Source organism: Capricornis sumatraensis, chromosome 17 (assembly GCF_032405125.1).
Source record: "Capricornis sumatraensis isolate serow.1 chromosome 17, serow.2, whole genome shotgun sequence".
Taxonomy (NCBI): domain Eukaryota; kingdom Metazoa; phylum Chordata; class Mammalia; order Artiodactyla; family Bovidae; genus Capricornis; species Capricornis sumatraensis.
In genome coordinates, this window is record NC_091085.1 from 52,939,053 (window position 1) to 52,960,840 (window position 21,788).

General features: G+C 53.0%; 1 protein-coding gene across 2 annotated transcripts in view; it reads right to left on the minus strand.

Annotated features, from left to right (window-relative positions):
• ADGRD1 (adhesion G protein-coupled receptor D1) overlaps positions 1–21,788 on the minus strand; it is a 173,954-nt gene that overhangs the window by 27,886 nt on the left and 124,280 nt on the right. For both annotated transcript variants that reach the window (XM_068990148.1, XM_068990147.1), the window contains 2 exons: positions 3,887–3,990; positions 2,152–2,263 (listed from right to left, as the gene is read on the minus strand). In XM_068990148.1, coding sequence (XP_068846249.1) covers positions 2,152–2,263; positions 3,887–3,990 — 216 coding nt within the window. The remainder of the gene's footprint in view (positions 1–2,151; positions 2,264–3,886; positions 3,991–21,788) is intronic.

The following is a 21,788-nucleotide window of genomic DNA, read 5'->3' on the forward strand; positions in this document are numbered from 1 at the left end:
TAGCTCCAGACTTAAGGACCCCAGCCTGGAGCTTATGAAGTAACCTTGGCTCTGCAGCCGGGAGGTGCTGCAGAGCAGAGTGTATGAGGGGAATGGAATTGAGGGGAAGAGAGAAATCAGCATGTGACGTGTCTGTTTTACTTCTCTACTTCAAGGTGTTGGTTACCTACCTGGAGCTGAACAGCCTGAGCGACACAGCTGCTTCTCTGGAGTTTACCCTCAATGGTGTGTAATAAACAGAGATGCTCAAACTATCTGTAATGTCTGCTTTTCTTGGTGTTCGGGGCACTGATATCCAGGAGGCCCACCTGCCTTCTCTCTGACTGGGAGCTGTGCTCCTCTCCTCTGTTCAGAGCATCACGGGGCATCTGGTCCCTCTTGCTCCTAGTGTCACGGCCACAGCTTCAGGCTCAGCCACGTGGCCTCAGATTCTCCCTGGGACCTCGATCAGAAATTTCACACACCGCTCCCCTGCCCCGCCACCCCGCCCCAGCCCCTATGCTCTCTGTAAGTCCACAGCCACCCAACCCTAAGCTCAGATCAAAGCGCCAGGGAACCAGGAGTCAGGGAGGAAAACAAAGATGAAAACCAAGAACAACCATCTCTGTGGGGGCTCTATGTCCTGTCCTCCCAAGGCCCCCTGGACAGTTAATTCTTAGGGGAAGAAAAAGGAACAAGTTGCTAAAAGGCTGTGTTTTTGTCACCAGGTTCTGTCAAAGTTAAATATAAATATGGGACATATCTATTATTTTTGTGGTCCCAGTATTCATGGCTCTGTGTCTTTTAGGACCAGCTTCCCCTTTCATCTGGGGAGCACCTTCATCCCCTATACACACACACAGAGGCTCTGATGAGACCAGCCACCATAGTCACCTTTCCTATCTGTCACAGAAGTCATCCAATGGGGGGATCACTCAAGCAGATCCACCCACTGGAGCCCTGCCTGGGATTTTAGACACATAGGCTCTGAGAAGGAGAATACTCCTGGGTCCCTGGGATCATCATCTGGACAGTGGATGCCTGGGCCACTTCCCCTCCTGTTGCCATCACACCATGGGAGCTCACTCCTCTCAGTGTGGCTCGGGCCAGCAGCATCAGCATCACCCAGATGCTGGATGGAAACAGGAAGGCCAGATCCTGCTGAACCTGAATCTACATTTTAAGAAAATCCCATGTGATGATCCACAGTGGAGTTTGAAAAGCATCCTGTAGGAGAGAATGAGGCTGGTGCAGGTTCATCTGTCCACAGCACAGCCAAGAACTTCTTAGATGCTTGGTTGAACCCCTAAACCTTCGAGCAGAGGAGAGTGGATCTCTCCTTAGGCAGCAGCCCCAGGACAGGCAGGTGGGCCGAGGAGCCTCCTGGGCATAAGGATAAGAGGCTCTGCTGACCCTCACTTAGGGGGATAAAGAGTTCATCTTCCTTTAGCCAAATGTGATTGTATCCCAGGACCACTGATTCATACCACTCAGGTCTCCTTCTGTCCTAGCATAGAGCAAGCCCATCTCTGCTTCTTCTTCTCATCAACCAGGCTTATAACCCACGTCACCCATGCCTGGGTCATTCTGGCCTCAGCATTTGACTTACTGTGAGATCTAAGACTTCCTAGCTCCCCAGAGAATTCCCTGCCTGATTCAAAGGGTACAGAAATGTAGGTCTAGTTCTTCACAGCCCATTTGTGGAGAGCACCTGCCCTAGGTAGTCAGAGGAAGAGTGTGGCTGTGTACGGTCAGAGCGGAAATGGAGAGCAGTGTCTGAAGCAAGACTGCACGAGGTCAGACTTTGGTCAGCACTTACTTGGGTGAGTCACTGTAACCCTCTGTGCCTCAGTCCTGCCTCTGTGGCATTACTTCCTGGGCTTGATAGGAGGATTACCTGAGTGGATCTACATAAGCCCTCAGCGCAGCGCCCAGCATGCAATCAGGGCCATTCCTGTCTTCACTACCAAGACAGATGTGAGCAGGGCGGCCAGTTCATGCCGGTCATCTTCCCTGTCTCTCCCAGAGGAACCACAGCCTGGCTGTCTAGTGGTCTGAATTTGGAGTTGAAACCAGCAGGTGCCACCCCTGCTGATGGCCCCCTGGTGGTGGGAGGAGGGGATGGGAGGGAGGCCCACTGTGGACACATTAGGACCCAGGGGACCCACTCACTGTGCCCGGCTCGAAGTGGAAGCTGATGAGCAGCAGAACCTGGGCCACCAGGACAGCGCAAGACAGGTTGGCGTGGATGTGGTAACGCTGGTTCCGGATGGTGCTGACCGAGCTGGGGGCAGAGAGGCACTGGATCAGCTGTGGCTGCCCCCTACTGCTCCTCCAAGGACCACCAAAGAGGCCTTGATAAGCCTGCCTGGGTGCCGCCACTTCCAGTTATGAACCCTCAGTGCCTTGCTATTACTCCTGGAAATGACCCAGCTCATTCCACAGGCCCTGCAGGACCTGGCCCTTGCCCATCACTCCGACTCAGCTCTTTCCTTCCTCTGGTCACAGACCCCTTTTTCTGGTTCTCCAAGATCCCCAGCCCACTCCATCCTTGGGGTCTTTGCAACAGCTATTACTCTGCAGTAAAGTCCCTCCCTGGGTCTCCCCTAAGAAAGAACTTCCTGAGCCTGAGGGAGCCCCACTTCCTCTCTGAACTGCCCTCAGGGCTCAGACAGCTGTGGAGATGTGTGTTCAGGCCTTCGCATCCTCACTTGTCATCTGCCTCCCCACCCCCGCCCCCAATCAGGCATGCTTTTACTGTCTTGGGTGCAACTGCGTCTTCAGAGGTGACTATAGGCCTGGGTGGGTTGAAGTAGGGGGCGGGAGTGATGGGTTTGGACTTGCTGAGTAAATAGCTGAGAAACAAGGGAATCAAAGCAGGAACATTCTGAGCGTAACACTGAGGCCCCTCCAAACCCGCCTCCATCTCCTCTCACCTGGCTCAGATCCCGCCAGAAGCTCCTGTGTACAGTGGGTACCCCCGCTCCGCCCCTCAGAGTGCCCAGGTCCCTGGTGGGCTGCAGCAGGGGCCCAGGGAAGCTAACAGCCTCCCCTGCCGTTGTGGCTGCAGCCCCCGGACCAACCAAACCAGGGACCCCCCTAGACAGAGTCACCCAGGTGACTAGTGTCCTCAGGGAACAGGGCAGGTGAGGAGAGGTGCCAACTTCCAGGAGGAACCCCATGAGCACCTGAGCACCCCTTGAGACTGAGGCCCATCCAGGTGTGAGTAACACGCCCTCCTTAGAGGTCCAGCAGCTCTGAGGGGGGTGTGCAAACCCATCTTCCCAGCTGACTGCCCAGACTCTCGGCTCTGATCTTGTTTTTCTGTCCCAGTCCTGAAAGAGCCATGGGCAGACTTAGCTGCCAGTATCCACTCAGTGGCAGGGAGTTGGGGTATCCTCAAGCTCTGACCAGACTGATGTGACTTCAGCCGGGGAAAGGGGCCCTCCAGGGATCTTACCCCTGGGGCTTCCAGCAGCCCAGCCCCACGAGGATCTGGCTGCTATAATAACATTTTGGGTGGCGAGGGGGCGGGGTCCTCTGTTCTGGTACTCACCTGGTCAAAGGCCAGAAAGTCCTGTGGGCTGGGGACCTTTTCAGAACCTTCCGGCTTAGCTCAAGCCAGGTGCCCTCCAATTCGACAGCCCCTCCTCTCTCCTCCGTCTTTTCTGGGGTGTGTGGCCCCCCACACCCCAGATCTCAAAACAAAATGTACTTGAGGAACAACCATCCACCTGTCACACACCGTGTGCAGAATCTAAAGGGAGGCCAGCATTTGCCGCCCCACCCCCACCCCCAGCCCAGTACAAGTGCCAGAAGGGAAATCGAGGTGGGCAGGGGTGGCACTGACATTCGCACGAAGCTGCCCAACCTCCTGGGCCCCGCGGGAGAGCAGAGGATGACTCACGAGAGCACGGCGAAGGTGACCAGCGTGACTGCCAGGCAGAGCACGGACAGTGAGCAGCCGATGTAGCTGATGGACGAGAGCGCCACCTGGTGTCCGCGTGTGAGCTGTGCGGGAAGCAGAGCGGAGGTGGTCAGCCATCTGGTCCAGGTCCTACAGGGGAACTGGCCCAGTGGTTAGTGCCGCCCGAGCCGGACTGAGGAGAGGGGGTAGAATTCAGGTTGGAAAGGGTTCCGGGCTAATGCACAGCTGAGCACCAGGTAGTCATCGGGCCGTTTTGAATTGGTGGTGACTGACAGTCCCTGCCTCTGCCAGATACACTGCTGTTGCCATCAAGAGGGCGAGGCCTTGATGTTGGCTCTTGGTTCTGTACATTTCAGATGCTCCAAAAGGCTCCACCAGTCACTCAGATTCCTCCACCTACCAGTCTCTGTGAGCCTACTGCCTACCCCTCCCCCACCCATCCCCATGCAGCCTGCCTGCTCTGTGCCTCCCTGTCGAGAATGTGACATCCACAGCTGCCCAGGAGATGCAGTGTTTGCTTAAGAGCCTGACCCATAGGCCCTGGTTCAAGTCGCAACATGCCCTTGTCCTCAGTCAATGACCTAGGAATGAATTTAAACATGTAAGATGCTCAGAGCAACATAAGAGTTTGCTATTATCCCTGATGTCAAATACAGCATAAACAAATTCAGTGGGTTAAGTGGATGCAAAGTCACAAAGGATGGTGACAGAAACCACAGCTCACTTAAGAGACCAATCTAAGACTCCAGGAGCTAGGATCTCAAGGTCACACACATTTGAACCTGGGATCCAAGAAACTCCGTGCTCCCTAAGCCACACAACTGGAAGACCAGCTTCTGGCAAAGGTCGCTGCAGTACACTTCCTGCTGGGGCTCATGGCTCCTCCACCAGCATCAAAGACCCAGCCTGGAGTTCGTTCTGCATCTGTGTCCAGCCCTGGACATCAAGGACCCTCCAGCCTTGTCCAGGACACCCAGAACCTTGACCTCCAGCTAAACTACCTTCTTCCCTGTTCATTGGGACCTGAGCATGCATGCTAAGTCACTTCAGTCACATCTGACTCTTTGTGACCCCATGGACTGTAGCCCGCCAGGCTCCTCTGTCCATGGGGATTCTCCAGGCAAGAATACTGGGCTGGGTTGCCATACCCTCCTCCAGGGGATCTTCCCAACGCAGGGAATGAACCTGCATCTCCTTGGCAGGCAGGTTCTTTACCACTGAGCCACCTGGGACCTAACCAGGAACAGAAGGAGGAAACACTGAGATCTGTAAAAGGGCTGTTGGCCAGGATGCGGGAAATGCTACAGGCACAGGAGGCCCCACCAGGAAACGTAAGTGGGTCGCAAGGAACAATTTGGGAGCCAGCAGGTCTGTGCTGAGGACTCATCACTCAATGGGGTCTACTTCCTTCAGATTTGAGTCACTCAGCTCATCCCCAGGGGTCAGGAAACACTTCCGATCTCTGGCTGAAGGGAGGCAGGGGAGGCTGAAGCCTGGACCCAGCAGCCCTAGATGTCAAGGCAGGGCCCTTGTGAGCAACTCCTATCTTTGCAGCACAGCAAGCTTCCTAGGCGGGTGAGGCCACTCCAGCAGCCTTCCTTCTCAGTAACATCACAAGATCTTGAATCCTTCCCCATCTGCAGATGGAACACACGGTGCTCCAAGTCATCAGATCCCCTAGGAAGGCGAACGGAAATATATTCCTGGAGCCACGCTCCCACACGGTATCACTCAACACTCTAATTCCTGTGAGATGTTGTCACTGGTCTTCTGTGAAATGATGTTTCTGGTTTTAGATAAGTTTCAGAAAAGTTGCACTCTCTATCTGCTTTTAAAGATGTTTTGGTGAATATAAGCAATCTAAGGCTTCTGAGAAATCCTACAGGTGAATACACACACACACACACACACACACACACACACACACACACACATATATATATAGCAAGAGAGAACTGTGTTAAACTTGGCATTTCTCAAACTCTTTGGGGGAGGGGAAGAGAGTACATCTTTAGAAGTGCTGTTACTTCAAGTGATGCTTTTGAGAAAGGGAAATGAAAACCCAAAGAGGAAACACTAACATTATACTGAATATGTCATCTTTCCTTGCTGTCTCATAAGACAATAGAAGTGTCTTGCCATCGTTACAATGATCCTTGCCTAGAGAAGGTGTGAAGTGTTGGTTACCAGAGTTTATAGACATCAGCAGGCCATCAACTGTTCTTGGAAACTGAGGTCGACCTCAGCAGCACTCACTAAATTGAAATTAACTTAAATGACCAGTGGAAATGCCAGCAAATGAAATATACCAGCATGTCTGTATCAACAAGGTAGGCTGCCTTTGGTGACATGCTCACCCCACTGCCTCTGGGAAGTCCCCTCCCTAGTCTGGCCTCGGAGCACAAGTTCTGTGCACGGAGTCCTCTGCACCCTGAGGTCTCAGCTCGTCCCCCTCCCTGTTCATTGCTCTGCTGCCCAAACATCTCACATCCCCACAATGTGAGCATCCCACTCTCTGACACCAGTCACATTTCATGGGGGGAAGTCTTCTCTCTCCCAGAGAGATGGGAGGCTCTTTGAGGACAGAGATCACGTTCCTGAAACTTCCGCTGCCTGATCACCCACAGCTCTGAGAACAGCAGGTACCACTGAGAATGAGGGTTCATTTGCTGAAGGTTTCAGGGCAGAAAGAGCCCTCGAGTCTATTCCCCTGACTCCCCCACTGATCCACCATAAAATATGTATTTAATGTACATCATTGTGTGTATACCTCTTAGAAAAATAATGAAACATTACCTCCTCCATTCACAGAGCCCTAGTGAGCTTCCTGTGGGCTCATGTGAGGTTCACTGCACAGCATAAAAGCTTCCAGATGTGAGGGCTCTACCTGGCCAGCCACACTCACTGAAATCTTTACCTGCTTTCTGCACACAGGCTCTGCCTAGCGCTCCTGATAAATGAGAGTCCAGCCCTAGCCTCATACCCACAGCTGCCCCGTACTCTACCATATGCCCTGTGGCCCCACTGTCAACCAACCCGTGGAAAAACTGAAAGTGTTAGTTGCTCAGTCTGATTATTTGCAACCCGAGGCAAAGAATTCTTTGTAACCAGGCTCTTCTGTCCATGGAATTCTCCAGGCAATAATCATGGAGTGGGTAGCCATTCCCTTCTCCAGGGGATCTTCCTGACCCAGGGATTGAACCTGGGTATCCTGCATTGCAGTAATTTATTTTTACCATCTGAGTTACAACAGAAGCCCTCAACCAACCCTATTATCAACCAACTCAACCATCAACCCACCCCACCATCAGCCAACTTCACCATCAATCAACCTCACCATCAACAACTTTATTATCAACCAATTCTACACCATCAACCAACCCCACATCATCTGTCAATCTCACCAGCAACCAACCCCACTGTCAATCTACCCCACCATCAGCCAACTCTATTATCAACCAACTCAACCCATCAACCAACCGTACCATTAATCAAAACTCACCATCAACCAACTCTTCATCACAGCTTTTACCAACCCCACCAAAGCCAGCCTTAAGCCAACCACAATAGGGAACACTTTAAAAATGAGATAAGGCTCCTCCATTGAGCAGAGCTATCATCCTGGTTGCTGCTGGTGCTGCTAAGTCACTTCAAGCCGCGTCCGACTCTGTGCGACCCCATAGACAGCAGCCCATCAGGTTCCCCCATCCCTGGGATTCTCTAGGCAAGAATACTGGAGTGGGTTGCCATTTCCTTCTCCAATGCATGAAAGTGAAAAGTCAAAGTGAAGTTGCTCAGTTGTGTCTGACTCTTAGTGACCCCATGGACTGCAGCCCACCAGGCTCCTCAGTCCATGGGATTTTCCAGGCAAGAGTACTGGAGTGGGGTGCCATTGCCTTCTTAGCTAGTCTCAAAATGCTCATACAGAGCATAAGGCAAGCTATTAATATATCGGAAGGTCATACTTTAAACGGCACTTGCATGATAAAGCAAGCCTATGAGGGGAAAATGAGAGGTGATCAGAAGGACCTTTGAAAACCTCTCAGGTCCCCTACAAGCCATGGTCTGAGCAGGTAACCTCATACATCATTCTTCAGCACAGTGGTCTGAGTAACACTGAGGCAGACCACAGGAGGAACCTGCCTGCAGAAGTCGGGGTCTTCAGATTTTTCTTGTTCAAAACAGCTGTCAGATCCACAGAGCAGAATGTGTGTGTTGGTGTTGGGATAATCTGAGAGACTCTGCTTGCCTGAAGGGTTTACTCCCCCTCTCTTTTTATATAAGAGCTTGATAACTTTAACGCATGTTCAGCCCACTGGTTTGCCAGTGTGTTAAGTGAACCTGTGTTAAACATGGCTCCACCGTAAGCTGCCAACAGCCTGTGCCTTGTGAAGTTGGATAGGAGGGAAAGTGGGCTTCACACTGGCCCCAACATGCAACCGGAAGCAGACAGAGAGGACAGGCAAGGACCTCCTGAACCGGAAGCAGGGTGCACTCTAGCGGTGAGGTCCATGGAGACAAGGGTTGTCTGTCTTGCTCCTGTTCAGATCCCCAGCCTCTGACAAGGACTGGCAAACTCTAGATGTTCAAGAGATGAACCAAAGATCAGATTCACCTGGGGTCATGAAGCATTCACAGCAGACTGGATGGTTAAGATGGGGAGAACAGAAGTGCCTTTATTGGGCATCTACTGTATACAGGCACCAAACCAGCAGAGGAGGCTGTGAGTGGCATCCCGGTTCTCATGTTAAAGAAATGTGACTGCCCATCACTACACAGCTGGCGAGGCAGTACTGGACTGACCCCAGATGGCCTGGACCCCCATCGGCAGCAAGCATGTATTAAGCACCCACTGAGTGCCAAGCCTCGGGCTTAACCTGCAGTAGGGAAAGCAGATAATGAACAAAGGCACAAACAGATACTGATAAATACATGACTGAATAAATAAGGTCACTAGCTCTGAGCTTGATCAGGCTTAGATGGAAATAATCAGAGGCCTTGCTGGAGGTGATTGTCGGGGATGGGAGGGGGTACCTAGACGTGAGAGTCATTCCAGGTCTTCTCTCTCCCCTCAAAGCTCATCCCCACCCAGTCCTGTTGGCTCCTCTGCTAACACTAGGCATACATCTCTCCTAATCCTCAGTTTCCAGAGCCTCCGTCTTAACCTCCTCTACTTCTTGGACTGCCTCGCTGCTCCCTGACTGCACACCATCTTCAGCCAAGTCTCCACCCAGCAGACGTGGGTCTGAGCTCACCCACCTCCTGGGTACCCTTGCGCCCAGAATGAAATCCTCGTTCCTGCCTGGGTCTGCAAGCCCCCCAGTGCTTTGTCCCGCCAGCATCTACCTCACCGCCTTACTCACTTACTCTTTCAGGAGGGTCCACACAGGAAAGGAAGGCCTTCCCAGGAATTCAGCAGAGGGGACTGAACATAGGAAGTGGAGGACAAAGTATGGGAACCCTCAGAAAAGGAGGTGATGGGGACAGTCCCCAGAAAACAGCCACAGCAAGAACTTCTACCCTTGTAGGGTGGGAAGGACAACAGGAGGGGGTGATGTGAGCAGAGCTAGGCCCACTGAAGAGCTGGAAGCACAACAGGCCTGTCCCCTGAGCTGGGGTCATGGAGGGAGGGCGGTACGGCGGGAGCAGGGACCACGGAGGGGCCATGGGCGGCATAGGAGCATCTGAGCAGAGAGCAGACGGGTATCACTTCATGCCTGCCTCTCATTGGCTGGGCTCGGCAGGAAGCCAGTTGTCAAGGGAACCTGTGGCCGAGCAGAGTGAAGGACAAGTGGGGACAATCTGAGAGCATGCAGCCCACTCGCTGGGTCGGCCCGGCTGTAGATGCTCTCAGCCACTCAGTGCTCCTGGACCCTGCATTCCGTCAGTTTCCCCTGCCTCCGCCACCCCACCTCTGGCTCTTTGCAAGGCCTGCTCCGTCTTGCCTTCTGGTCTACCTTCTGCTGGGACCCAGGCTCTGCTGGAGCCTGCCCCTCTGCTGGTCCCCTCTGACCCTGGCTAAACCATGTGCCTTCCTTCAGCCCTGGACAGGAAGAGCATGTGGCTTGCTGGGCAGCCGATGTTTGACAACAGTCCCTGGGCTTAATCATCTGTGGGTTTCACTAGCAACACCTTCTGCACGCAGTCCAGCCTGCAGGTGACTTTCACTATGTTCCAGTGATGGAAACGAGACCAGAGCTCCAAGCTTCTTGGCTGCTTGAAGGGCACCATCGTGGGCTACAGGGGTGCACTGGTGGGGGAGAAACCCTACCAGATGCATGAAGACTTGGGTCCACGTCTTTAAAAAGGTGTTATCTACCTGCCTTCCTCAGGCGAGTCACCTCATCAGAAGAGTCAGCCGGGGACTAGGACTAAGCCGTTTCACTCCCTTGTTACCCAGACCAGGCCCCTGGGGCTGTCTTAACCATCTCCACTCAGTCATACAGCTCCGTACCAGTCTGAGGCTGACTGGGAAGACAGTAACTACTTTAGCCTTTCAAAAAAAATGAGTAATTTAATTCAGGGCAATGTTTGCAAAGGAGAACAGAGATGCCACAGGAATGATGTGTTACCCAGGTATTAATTAAATCACAGCCAGAAGCCACCTGCCCTGGTCAGAGGTCACCTGGGGAAGCCAAGGCCACGGGCTGGAGGAGCTGCCAGCAGGAGGCTGCAGAGACAAGGCCATTGCCAGGAAAGCTGCCTGAGGCTCAAGGAGAGAGAGGACGGCACTTGGCCTCACCCCTCCCATCTCCTGCCAGGGCCCCAAGGAATAGCCAGCACTGGTCAGCCCTAGGATGCTGAGTCCAGCAGAGGGAGGGGTGGGTCTGAGAGCAAAGGCCCAGGATCCAGACATGCCTAGGGTCCTGGGGACTGGATCCCTCCTGCATCCAGCCCTGGGCAGCTGGGCCGTGGGAGTCAGGGAGTCTGTGCCTCTGCCCCTGAGCCTGCCAGCAGGGCTGGGAGGCTGCCAGCTCCCAAGATGCTAACTGGAAGCTGTGTGATCTCCGGCTTTACATGTGGGGGTGGGGATGGGGTGGGGACTCAAGACCAAGATTGCAAAATACACAGAGCAACTGTTGTGAAAGGCACGTGGACGATGGGATGACACAGAGCCAACACACCAGCCACCCCGACGCTCTCTGCACAGAGGCGAGGCCGGAGCAGACCTCCCCATAAATGGTGGCTTCAAGCACCTACGAGAAGTTCAAACCTTGGGCTGCTCTACCCAGCAAGTCTACTGCGGTGATTTGTCCTACTGACGCACGTGCAGTGCCGGAAAGGGTGTCTGCTCACAGATATTTATTGTTTGCAGCACCCAAAGACTGTTGTCACCTGACATGGATCCACAGAGGCTTAGAGAAACCCCTGGGTTGAGGGTGGGGGAAGAGGGGGACCCAGTGGTGAAAATGAATGAGGCAGGTCCACATAGACAGAGATGAAGCAGTCGCCAGGATGCGCTGATACGTCTCTCAAAAGTCAGCACACAACTCTGTGTTTAAGGAACAGAGGGTGACACGGAGACCGTCTCTGAGGTGACAGAGTCGGCCCTGCTCTGGGCAGGGGGCTGGGAGACACGAGAGGGGATGGGCCCCCGGAGTTCACGTCCGTCTTCTGTGCTATTTAGTGCATTTTCCCAAGTAGCATGGCATCTTTACAGCAAACATAGCCTGAGAAATTGGCCCTGGCTTTGTCTCAGTCCTGCAAGGAGTCCTCGGGCTCCTGTAGGGCCCCTCACCCCTGACATGGGTGGAGGGAACTTCTCCAAGAGGATCCCCTTTCCCACCGGCACGTGGTGATCCATCATGTTTATGACAAAAAATGCAGAGTGCACCCGATCTGGGTCAGAACACACTTCAGTCCCCAGCTCAGTCCTCCAGCCCAGAGCTGACCACCTTGAATGGCTACAGAACCCTTGGGCTCTCTGCCCTGCCTTCTGTCTCTCCCCCTTGTTGCCCTCCCTCTGGCAGGTGGGCCGCAAAGCAGTCTTTTTACCTCGAGATGGAGATGCCCCCGGCTCCACCCTGACTCCACCCCTGCATCCTCGCTCCTGGCTGCTACCCTCACCACCCCTTCCCCCAAGGGAGCGAGCTCTCCCTCCTGAGGGGGGTTCGGAGACAGGAGTCCTCGGGATCCCACTGTCAGCTCCCCCTGCAGCTCCAGATCAGAGCTTTCTCAGAAGAGTCTAGGATAAATAAAGCAATGGCTGCTTTTCCTCTAAGGTAGTAGCCTGGGTCTGGTTGAAGGACAGGAGGATAATTAAATTTGCCAGGAGGCGGTGCTGAGCCCACAGCGAGGCACTGTCCCCAGGACAGCAGAGTCAGGTTCATGGACAAGCCGAGCTCCCCGAACCTCTGATCCCTCCTCCTGCAACTCTTTCCCAGGTTGGCCCAGTGCCTGCATGCCTGGGGTTCTAGGGGGAGAGATGGGTGACAGGCAGTGGCCCAGCCCCAGAGCTCAGCCAATATGCCCACCCCAGAGAGGCAGCAAGGCGAGGACTCAAGGAAAGGGCCCTGGGAGCCCTGGAGGGAGGCAGGAGGGAGAGAAACGGGAGGGGTAGAGAAGGGGGGAGGGAGAGAGATGGGAGGGGCAGGGGAGGGGGGAGGGGGAGGGGGAGAGATGGGAGTGAGTAGGGGTGGGGAGGAGGGAGAAGGGAGGCACTCTTCGCCGTCCCCAGTGCCCAGCTCAGCACCATCCCAGGCTCTCAGGCTCCATGGAGGGTGCAGGGTCAGAAGAGGAAGTTCCTAGTCCACACACAGCCTGGAAGGGCTTGGCTGGTGAATCTGCAAAAGGGAGAGAGCAGGCGGGCTTCCCTGGTGGTCCAGATGGTCAAGAATCTGCCTGCAATGCAGGAGACCTGGGTTCGATCCCCGGTTTGGAAGATGCCCTGGAGAAGGGAATGGCGACCCACTCCAGTATTTTTGCCCGGAGCATCCCAAGAACCCAGGAGCCATGGGGTTGCAAAGAGTCAGACACAACTGAGCAAATGACACACACGCACAGAGGGCAGGTGTGCAAGTCAGAGCCCAGAGGATGAGCCAGGACCCAGTGGGGGCCTGTCAGCTCCCCCTTTTGCTACATAACAGACCAGGGACCTGAGGCGTGATGTAGGGAGACTTTCTGGATCCATAAGAGAAAGGCATTTAGGACAGCCCCCTTCCGTGGAAACCCACAGGGTGAGGCCTTACACCCTGGGAGAGAAAAGGGCAAAACAAGAGACTTTTCAGCTCCCTCCTCCCACAGGACTCCCATTAACAGGGAAATAGTAGTCTGGACTCTGTGCCCAGAGCACAGGACCCTGCTGTCCTTTCAAAGAATGAAAGGAGAAGGACGACGCTGGGACATGTGCTCTGACACTGCCATGTAGGGAGGTCTGGGGTCCCCAGGCTCAGGGCACCCCAGTCCCCTGCCTACTCCTCTCTGACATGGCTCCACTGGCCACATCCCAGGCGGGTGCCACTGCTGACATCACTGCAGTCTCAGTCAGCCTGAGTGCCTGGGGTGGGGTGCTCAGAGCTCAGTACTCATGACTCAGTGCTTGGAGCTCAGTACTTGGGCTGGGTGCTCAGAACTCAGTACTCACCACTGGGTGCTTAGAGTTCAGTTCTCAGGGCTGAGATGCATCTGACTTCCTACTACAACTCCACAAGGAGAGGGTCCCCACTCATGTCACAGGCAGGTAAGCTGAGGTTCAGAGAAGGCACTTGCCCAGAGCCATGCAGAGTGTCGGGGGATGAACCAAGCATTCAACTGACCAAGAGACAGAATGGGGCCGCTGCTTAGGGATAGAGCTGTATACAGTAGGTGCTCATCAGAGTAAGTGATGTGCACACTTGGAGACATCACTTCCTGATGGTGAACTGAGCCCTCTGCCAGCACCAACTAAATCCTGGCCCAGTCTGTCTCTGATACACCCACCAGGACCACAAATACAGCTCAGAGAGGGGGCAGTTCACTAGCCCCAGGCTGCCTTGTAATTAGGGTCCACCCCACACCCACCCTGTGCCCTCCCTGGCAGCCAGAGCTGGGGGCACGGCCTCAGGTGGCTGCAGCCCAGGCGATCCTCTAACCATTGGCCAGGGTGGACATGGGACCTCAGAGATGGGGGAGGGGCCCTGGTGAAAGCAGGTGCCCCCACCCACCACCACTGCAGCTCCAGTGCCAGGAAGGCATGGTGTGCCCTAGCCATGCCCTTCCTTTCCCACCAGCGGCTAGATTTAGAAATGCCCAGAAAAACCTGGAGTTTGCTTCAGGACATGGACTCCTCTGAGTCAGAGACCGCAAACACCATTGCCCTCAGAGAGGCAGCTTATATAAATTCATGAGGCCATCTGGGAGCTTGCATACATAATAAACAAGCAAGACTATTCTTCCAAAAAGAAACGTCTTTATCTTCATTTCTTTTCCTAAAGTTCCTCTTAGTAGATATGTCATTTCTCTTCCCTAGGAAAGAATAAGCAGCGTTTTGCTGCCTCCCTAAAAGCACAATGCGAACATGACGATGAATGGCCCCTAGTGTGAGGAAGGCGATAGGGCGTGCTGGGGGCTCTGGAGAACTGCAGTGCAGACCCCTGCCTGCAGGGGCCATGACTGTTTGCTCAGGAGTCGAAGCTCTCTGTGGTCAGATCTTTTTTTCCTCTTTTTTTTTTTTTAAAAAAGAAAACTAGAAATCCGAAATTTTAGATAATAACTGAATTTTGAAGTATCGACAAATGACAAAAAGGCCATCAATAAAAAGTCTACAAATAAATGCTGGAGAGGATGTGGAGAAAAAGGAACCCTCCTACAGTGTTGCTAGGAATGTAAATTGGTAAAGCCATTATGGAGAACAGTATGAAGATTCTTCAAAACAGTAAAACTAGAGCTACCATACGATCCAGCGATCCCACTCTTGGGCATGTATCTGGAGAAAACTATAATTCACAAAGGTGCATGCACCCCTAAGTTCACCGCAGCGCTATTTCCAATAGCCAAGACAAATCAGTTCAGCTCAGTTCAGTTGCTCAGTCCTGTCTGACTCTTTGCGACCCCATGAATTGCAGCACGCCAGGCCTGCCTGTCCATCACCAACTCCCAGAGTTCACCCAAACTCATGTCCATTGAGCCATCCAGCCATCTCATCCTCTGTCGTCCCCTTCTCCTCCTGCCCTCAATCTTCCCCAGCATCGGGGTCTTTCAGACAAAGACAAATATCATGAGATATCACTTATATGAGGAACCGAAAATATGATACAAAAGAATTTATCTATGAAACAGAAACACACTCACAGACATAGAGAATAGATTTGTGGTTGCCAAGGGAGAAGGCAGCTGGGGGAGGGAAGGACTGCGAGTTTGGAGTTAGCAGATCAAACAGCTATATATAGGATGGATAAACAACAAGGTCCACTGTATCACACAGGGAAACATATTCAATAGTCTGTGATTAAACCATAATGAAAACAAATAGGTATATATGCATAACTGAGTCACTGTGCTGAACAGTAGAAATAAATACAATACTGTAAATCAACTATACTTCAATAAAATATTTTTTTAAAGAAATATTGACAAATGGGGGGCTTCTCTGATGGCTCAGACAGTAAAGACTCTGCCTGCAATTCGAGAGACCTGGGTTCGATCCCTGAGTTGGGAAGATCCCCTGGAGAAGGGAATGGCAATCCACTCTAGTATTCTTGCTTGGATAACCCCATTGACAGAGGAGCCTGGCGGGCTACATTCCATGGGATCGCAAGAGTTGGACATGACTGAGCGACTAACACATTCATTTTCATGGACAAAAGGGCTAACCAGAACAGGTCTACGGGCCAAAGTCAGCCTGCAGACCACGGGCTGTGACCCCGTCTTAGGAAACTGCTCCTTCCCCAGGCTCCCTGGCTGATGGGAAGGTGAGGGGGCCCTGGGGTCCAGCTCTCCCAGGGGCACCTGTCCAGGCACAGAGCTCCTGAGCCCACCCAGGATAGATGCCCACACTCAGGCTGCACTGAAGGAGCCCACAAGGGAGCCAGGGGCCAGCGCCCTGGAGAAAGTCTGAGCTGTGCTTCGTGGGCCTCCAGCACTCCCGCCAGTTCTGGGCTGTGCCCACCACCACCTCACCTTGGGCATCACCAGGTTCATCCATCACCATGATTGTTTGTCAGAGCACAGCTTTCCCACATTAGACAGCAAGCCTGTGCTCTGAAATGCAAGCCTCGGGTGGGGATCCCAGACACAGGAAGGACTGAATTCCCCCTAAGGCAAGATACCTTCAGCCTTTGTTCCAGTTTCCCTGTTCTCACCTCCTCCAAATCCTGCCTGTTCTGATTTCCCTGCCTATAAATTCCATTCATAAGTCTGACACTGCGGTTACCGTGGCTTCAACAAGAAACCCACCTGCCCCTATCCCCAGATCTTGCCTGGACCAGCCCACCTGAGCAGCCCAACAGTGGGAGCCTCTGTTCCTCGGTCCCCGGTGACCCCTGCTGGTCAGTCCTTGGAGATGAGGGAGGTTCTAGCATCTGTGTTTGCGCACCTGCGGTCCCTATGCCTGGGAATCGGGGTTACAGGCTAAACCCACATGCACTCAGCATTCCAGCGTCCAGGGAGAACACTCTGTGTTTCCCTAAGCTCCTCTCCCGTGTGGAACTGACTCCCTCATCCACGCACTTGTTCAGCCACATGGCACTGGGAGTCAGGAAGGAGCCCTCAATGATAGGCTCTCAGTCTTTAGCAACTGCTTCTCCAAGCTGTGAATTGTTACTCACTCATTTGGGATCATTCCACACAAGTGCATCAATGGGAGTGTATCACACAGGCCAGGGTTCAGCCCAGTTTCTCTTGACTCTTATTTGACTCACTCGGGGAGGAAAGGTCTTCCAAGAGCCAACCACCAAGGAGGAAGCTGGGTGGGAGAGGAGCCAGGAGAGACGGACAGAGAGAAGGGCTCACAGGTGCATGTAAGCTTCAGGAGAGAACCTGTCCAAGAGCCTGAGACCAGGGCCGGGAGGCAGAGCTTAGGAAGACTCAGCCTCAACATCAGGAAAATAAAACCATCTGTGCTGTTTTTACTAATTCTCCAAAAGCACCACGGATCTGGCATCTACTTGTGATAACTGCCTTGTTTTTTTTTAAATGTTCATGAACATGTTCATTTTTAGCATGGATAATTTTAAACCGTTTTCAAATCGACCTTTCCTGGCAATGAGTAGATATGATTTGCTTCCACGAAGACACCCACAGGCTGTCTAAATCTGGCATCGCTGCTGAGTAGGGATGGATCTGTAATCACAGATGCTGTGTGACCCTGGTTTCTTAGTTTCCTGGACCGAGCTCCTCCCTTCCATCTTCTCCCACCCACAGGCACAAACACAACTTCCTGCCGAGTGTTGGGAGCCCCTGCCCACTCCCACTGCTCTGCAGACCTACCCACATCATACAGGAAATTAGATTTAGCCCTTGGTATTTTAAGGATCGGGGTTTCCCAGGTGGCGCTAGTGGTAAAGAATCTGCCTCCCAATGCAAGAGACACAAGAGATGCGGGTTCGATCCCTGGCTGGGGAAGATCCCCTGGAGGAGGGCATGGCAACCCACTCCAGTGTTCTTGCCGGGAGAATCCCATGGACAGAGGAGACTGGTGGGCCACAGTCCATGGGATCGCATGATCTGACATGACTGAAGTGACTTAGCACGCGCACACACGCATGTAACGGATGCGGAGGAGGAAGCTCTGCTTGTGGGCCATCCCTGGGCATGGCCACCAGCCTAAGCTCTGGGGTCGGAGAGCAGAGCTCAGTTCCAGACTCTGTCCCCAGGTGACCTCAGGCAAGTCCCCAAGCCCTCATCTGTGATGGTGATGGTGACAGGCCCCACCCCCCACGGCAAGGTCCGAAGGAGGCAACAGACCCCAAAGTGGTGCCTGTCATCAGCAGGCACCCAGCTCTGTGACCCACCCTTGGACCACAGCTGCCTCCAATGACTCCAGAACTGCCCTTGTCAGGGGATCACCCTGAAGACCCCCCTGCAGGGCAGAACACTAGCCCTGCTGACTCTGGGTCTGCCCAGCCTGCGGCTCACTGTCTTGTTTGTTTCCTGTGTCCCTGGAACTCCTCTCCCCAAAGGCAGTCTCACTAGCTTCCTCTGCACCTAACTTCCCAGCGGGGATCTGTCCGACCCCCTCCCTTCAGACCCCAATCAAGATCACCCAAGATCACCCATCTCCACCCTCTAGTGAGCACACACTTGGAATCAGATTAACCCACCCTTCATATCTGTAATGATCAGCCTGGCCATTTTCACAGGACGTGAGCACAAGCTTGACCTGACTTTTATAGAGGAGATGGCCGCACCCAGGGTCTATTCACAGAGTAGTCTGGAGCCATTAGAGCCTGAGCTCTACTCAGGTCCCACCTGGACCTGTGGAGCCTAGGTCAGCATCTTCACAAGACCCAGTGGTCCCTGAGCACGTGCAGTTCAGGCTGCTGGTCTGTGGGCATCGGACTGGGCCAGGCCCACCTCTGACACGTGGCCTGGAAAGGATAATTAACGACACATCTAAACAATCAAGAGTTTTGCACAAAACTAATCTCCAGTTTTTCTCAATCGAAAAAGGGGCAGCAGCATCTGCATCCACAGAGGCTGCCTGGTCAGCTGGGTGAGGGGTCTCAATTCACCTCGCCCCCACCCTCCATGACGCCCCCCACTCACACCACTCTCAGCCCCCTGGACATTCAGGTCTGAAGCCCCTGGCTCCTTTCCTGGGAGCTGCACCAGCCCTGGCCACTCCTGCTCCGGCCTTTGCATCTGCTGCTCCTCTGCCTGGGGTCCCTTCCTCCCTCGGGGTCTCTGCCCATCACCCCCAGCTCAGGAGGCCCCGTGGGGCCACCGCTGTCTTCCCACCTTACCCTACCATGACTGCCTTCACATGCTGTGTCTCCATCCCCACTCAAGATCTTGAGCACTGAATTTTCTAGAAAAAGGCAAAGCCTAGGGGTCACCTGGAACTCAGCAATTCACTGATGAATGGATGGATGACAGGCTGGGCCACCCCGCCCTCTGGGCCTCACTTTCTCCACTTGTCAAGGAAGGGGGCTTGGCCACAGGACCACATAGGTTCTGCCTGGAGGCAGCACAGTGCCTCTTCCAGGAGCTAAAGAGAGTGGCTGGGTTTTCCCCATGACACCAGAGGGACGCTGAGTGAGCCATGAGGTTCAAGGCGCTGGCAGGAGGGAGAACAAAGGGGCGGTGTGGTGGACAGAAGGAGGGGAGTGAGCCTCTTGGAGGCCGTGCTTCTTACTTTCTGGGGCCTGATGTGCTAAGAGACACGAGTGGTAGCAGAACCTGTGGACCAGGACAAGCAAGGGAGGCAGAGAAAGGAACCAGGTGGATGGACCGCTAGAATGGGTCCACCTCTTGCGGTCAAAGTAGCTGATGCTTAGGTCCCGCAAATAGGGACTTACCCTCTCCACTTCAAGGTACTCTTGTTGTCTTATTTCATTTTTCTTTAAATCACTAGCAATTGCCCCCAGCTGGTCTCCCCAGCTACCATTGGTCCCCGAATCAGCATGCTCCCTGATTTAGGATCAAAGAACTGAGGTCAACAAGAGAAAGGGTTTTGACTGAGCAAGTGGGAAGGATGGAAACAGAAAGGGAGGCGCACCGATCAACTCATCCCTAAATGTCACACCTTTAAAAAAACACTCCCACTGGGAGTGTTTGGGGCTCATACCTGCCTGGACAAAGACTCACCACGAAGGGTGCTGGGCAGAGAGGTGGGCTCATGCCCCTCAGGCCTATGATAGAACCACCTGCTCTGAACCTCTAAAAACTCACCACCCAGAGGACCCAGACATGTCAGACCTGGGCTTCATTTCATCAGGATTCCCAGGCAAAACCCAGAGGCTCTTGGTGACTCTGTCTGATGGGGTTGCTGAAAAGTCTGCTAACCCAACTCTCACTTGATGCTTCATCACAAGAGCAAAGGGGGTTGTCTGTCCAGATAGACAGCATCGGGCATGTACACGCGTGGACTGTGCAGGGGGTGTCAGCCCCCCCCCCCCACGTTCTCCGAGGGATCGCCTGGAAGTCCTCTCCAGAGTCTCCATAAGTAATTCGCAGTCTGCTTGGAAAACCCATGATGTGCTTTGCAAACAGAAAACTCCCCATGCTCACTGCCCTCCCTCCATGATACACCAGCCTCATCTATTCCTGCCTCCTGTCCTCTGCACTTGCTGGTTCTTAACCTGGAAGATTCCTCTCCCAGGCCTTCTAGAGACGAGCCTCTTCTGGCCGTTCAATTGTCACTTCCTCTGAGACACCTGCCTGCTCCCCACAACCTCGCTCCTCCCCATCTGCCATCTCTTCCATCCTTCTCCCCCAAGGTCTTCCTAAACTTATTGCTCTTTGAAATTACCTATTTAGTTGCTAATTTGTTTATGATCTGTCTTTCCCACTAGAATATAAACTACTCCAGAGCAGAAACGCATGGCTTTTCTTGTTTACAAATGAAACTCCAAGCCTGACACCTTAGGTCCCTGATGGGTATTTGTCAAATGATGGTGGATGAGATTTCGATCCTTAGGTAAACACCGCTTGCAGCCTGGATGTTGCTATAGAAATCTCTCCTTCCCTAACAAAACTGATACAACCGTGGGCTTATCAAATATTTGCTGCCACCCAATATATGCAGCACCTGGACTACAAAACCTCAGGAGAATAGAGTCTGTTCATTAACAGACAGACCCAAGAATGGATGTGCCCCGAGAGAGTGGGTCCCTGTTACTGGAGGTGGATTTACCAGAGTGCCTACCAGGGCAGGTCATATGGCCAGAGAGACTCACCCTGCGCTGGCATCGCACTTCCCAGCAGCGTTCAGCTCTGCTGACGAAGGAGGAAGAAGAGGTCCCTACCCAGCTCTTGCCTCACTATTCTGAGAACTCTGTCCCAGCATCACCCAAAATCTTCAAAAGGAGCCAGAAATTCAGAGTCATAAATAAAATTTTTCAATTTCCAAAACACAGTATGGGATGAAACCAAACTTGTCTCTCGGTGCCTGGCCTGCTCTGCTTCTTAGGAGATCCCAGGAGGCATCCCATCACCTCGCTGCTCTCCCGCCCCCACAGGAAAACTCAATTTCCTTTGGGGCCCTAAGAAGCCAAGGAAGCCATCACGCGCAGGGACCCATTGTGGTTCAGAGAACCCCATCCCAGGGCATTTGCAATTTTGTTTTGCCTTTTCAACAGCAGAAATTTATTTCTCACAGCTCTGGAGGCTGGAAGTCTGAGACCAGAGTGCCAACACAGTCAGGTTCTGGTGAGGGCCCACAGACTGTGGACTGCCAAACTCTCTGTGTTCTCACATGGTGGAAGGGGGCGAAAGAGCTTTCTTGGATTTCTTTCATAAGGCTACTAATCCTGTTCATGACCATCACATTAAGTATTAGGATTCCAATTGTGAATTTTAGGGGGACATAAAGTTCATGCCATATCATTATCCTTGTTGTAATTATTCCATCTATGACTATAAGATTTTATCTGGTATAGAGTTGGTGGACATTTGGATGATTTCCAGATCTGAGTTATAAGTAAAGATGCTACGAACACTTCTGCACATAACTCTTGTCATTTCTTCATTCCTGTCTGTAGAATTGCTCTGTCACTGGGCAAGATATACTTTTAGTAAGTCTAAGGTCTGGCCCACCTAACATCTGTCTTGTTCTTGTATAAACACAAGTGTGGGGGAGGGAAATGGGGGGAGGGGAGGTAGGGAGAGGCAGTTTGAGACAATATTCTTTTTTATTAGTTAATTAATTGTATTACTTTTGGTTGCAGTGGGGCTTTGTCGCTGCCCAAGTGCTTTCTCTAGCTGCGGCAAGTGTGTGTCTCATTGTGGTGGCTTTCCTTGTTAT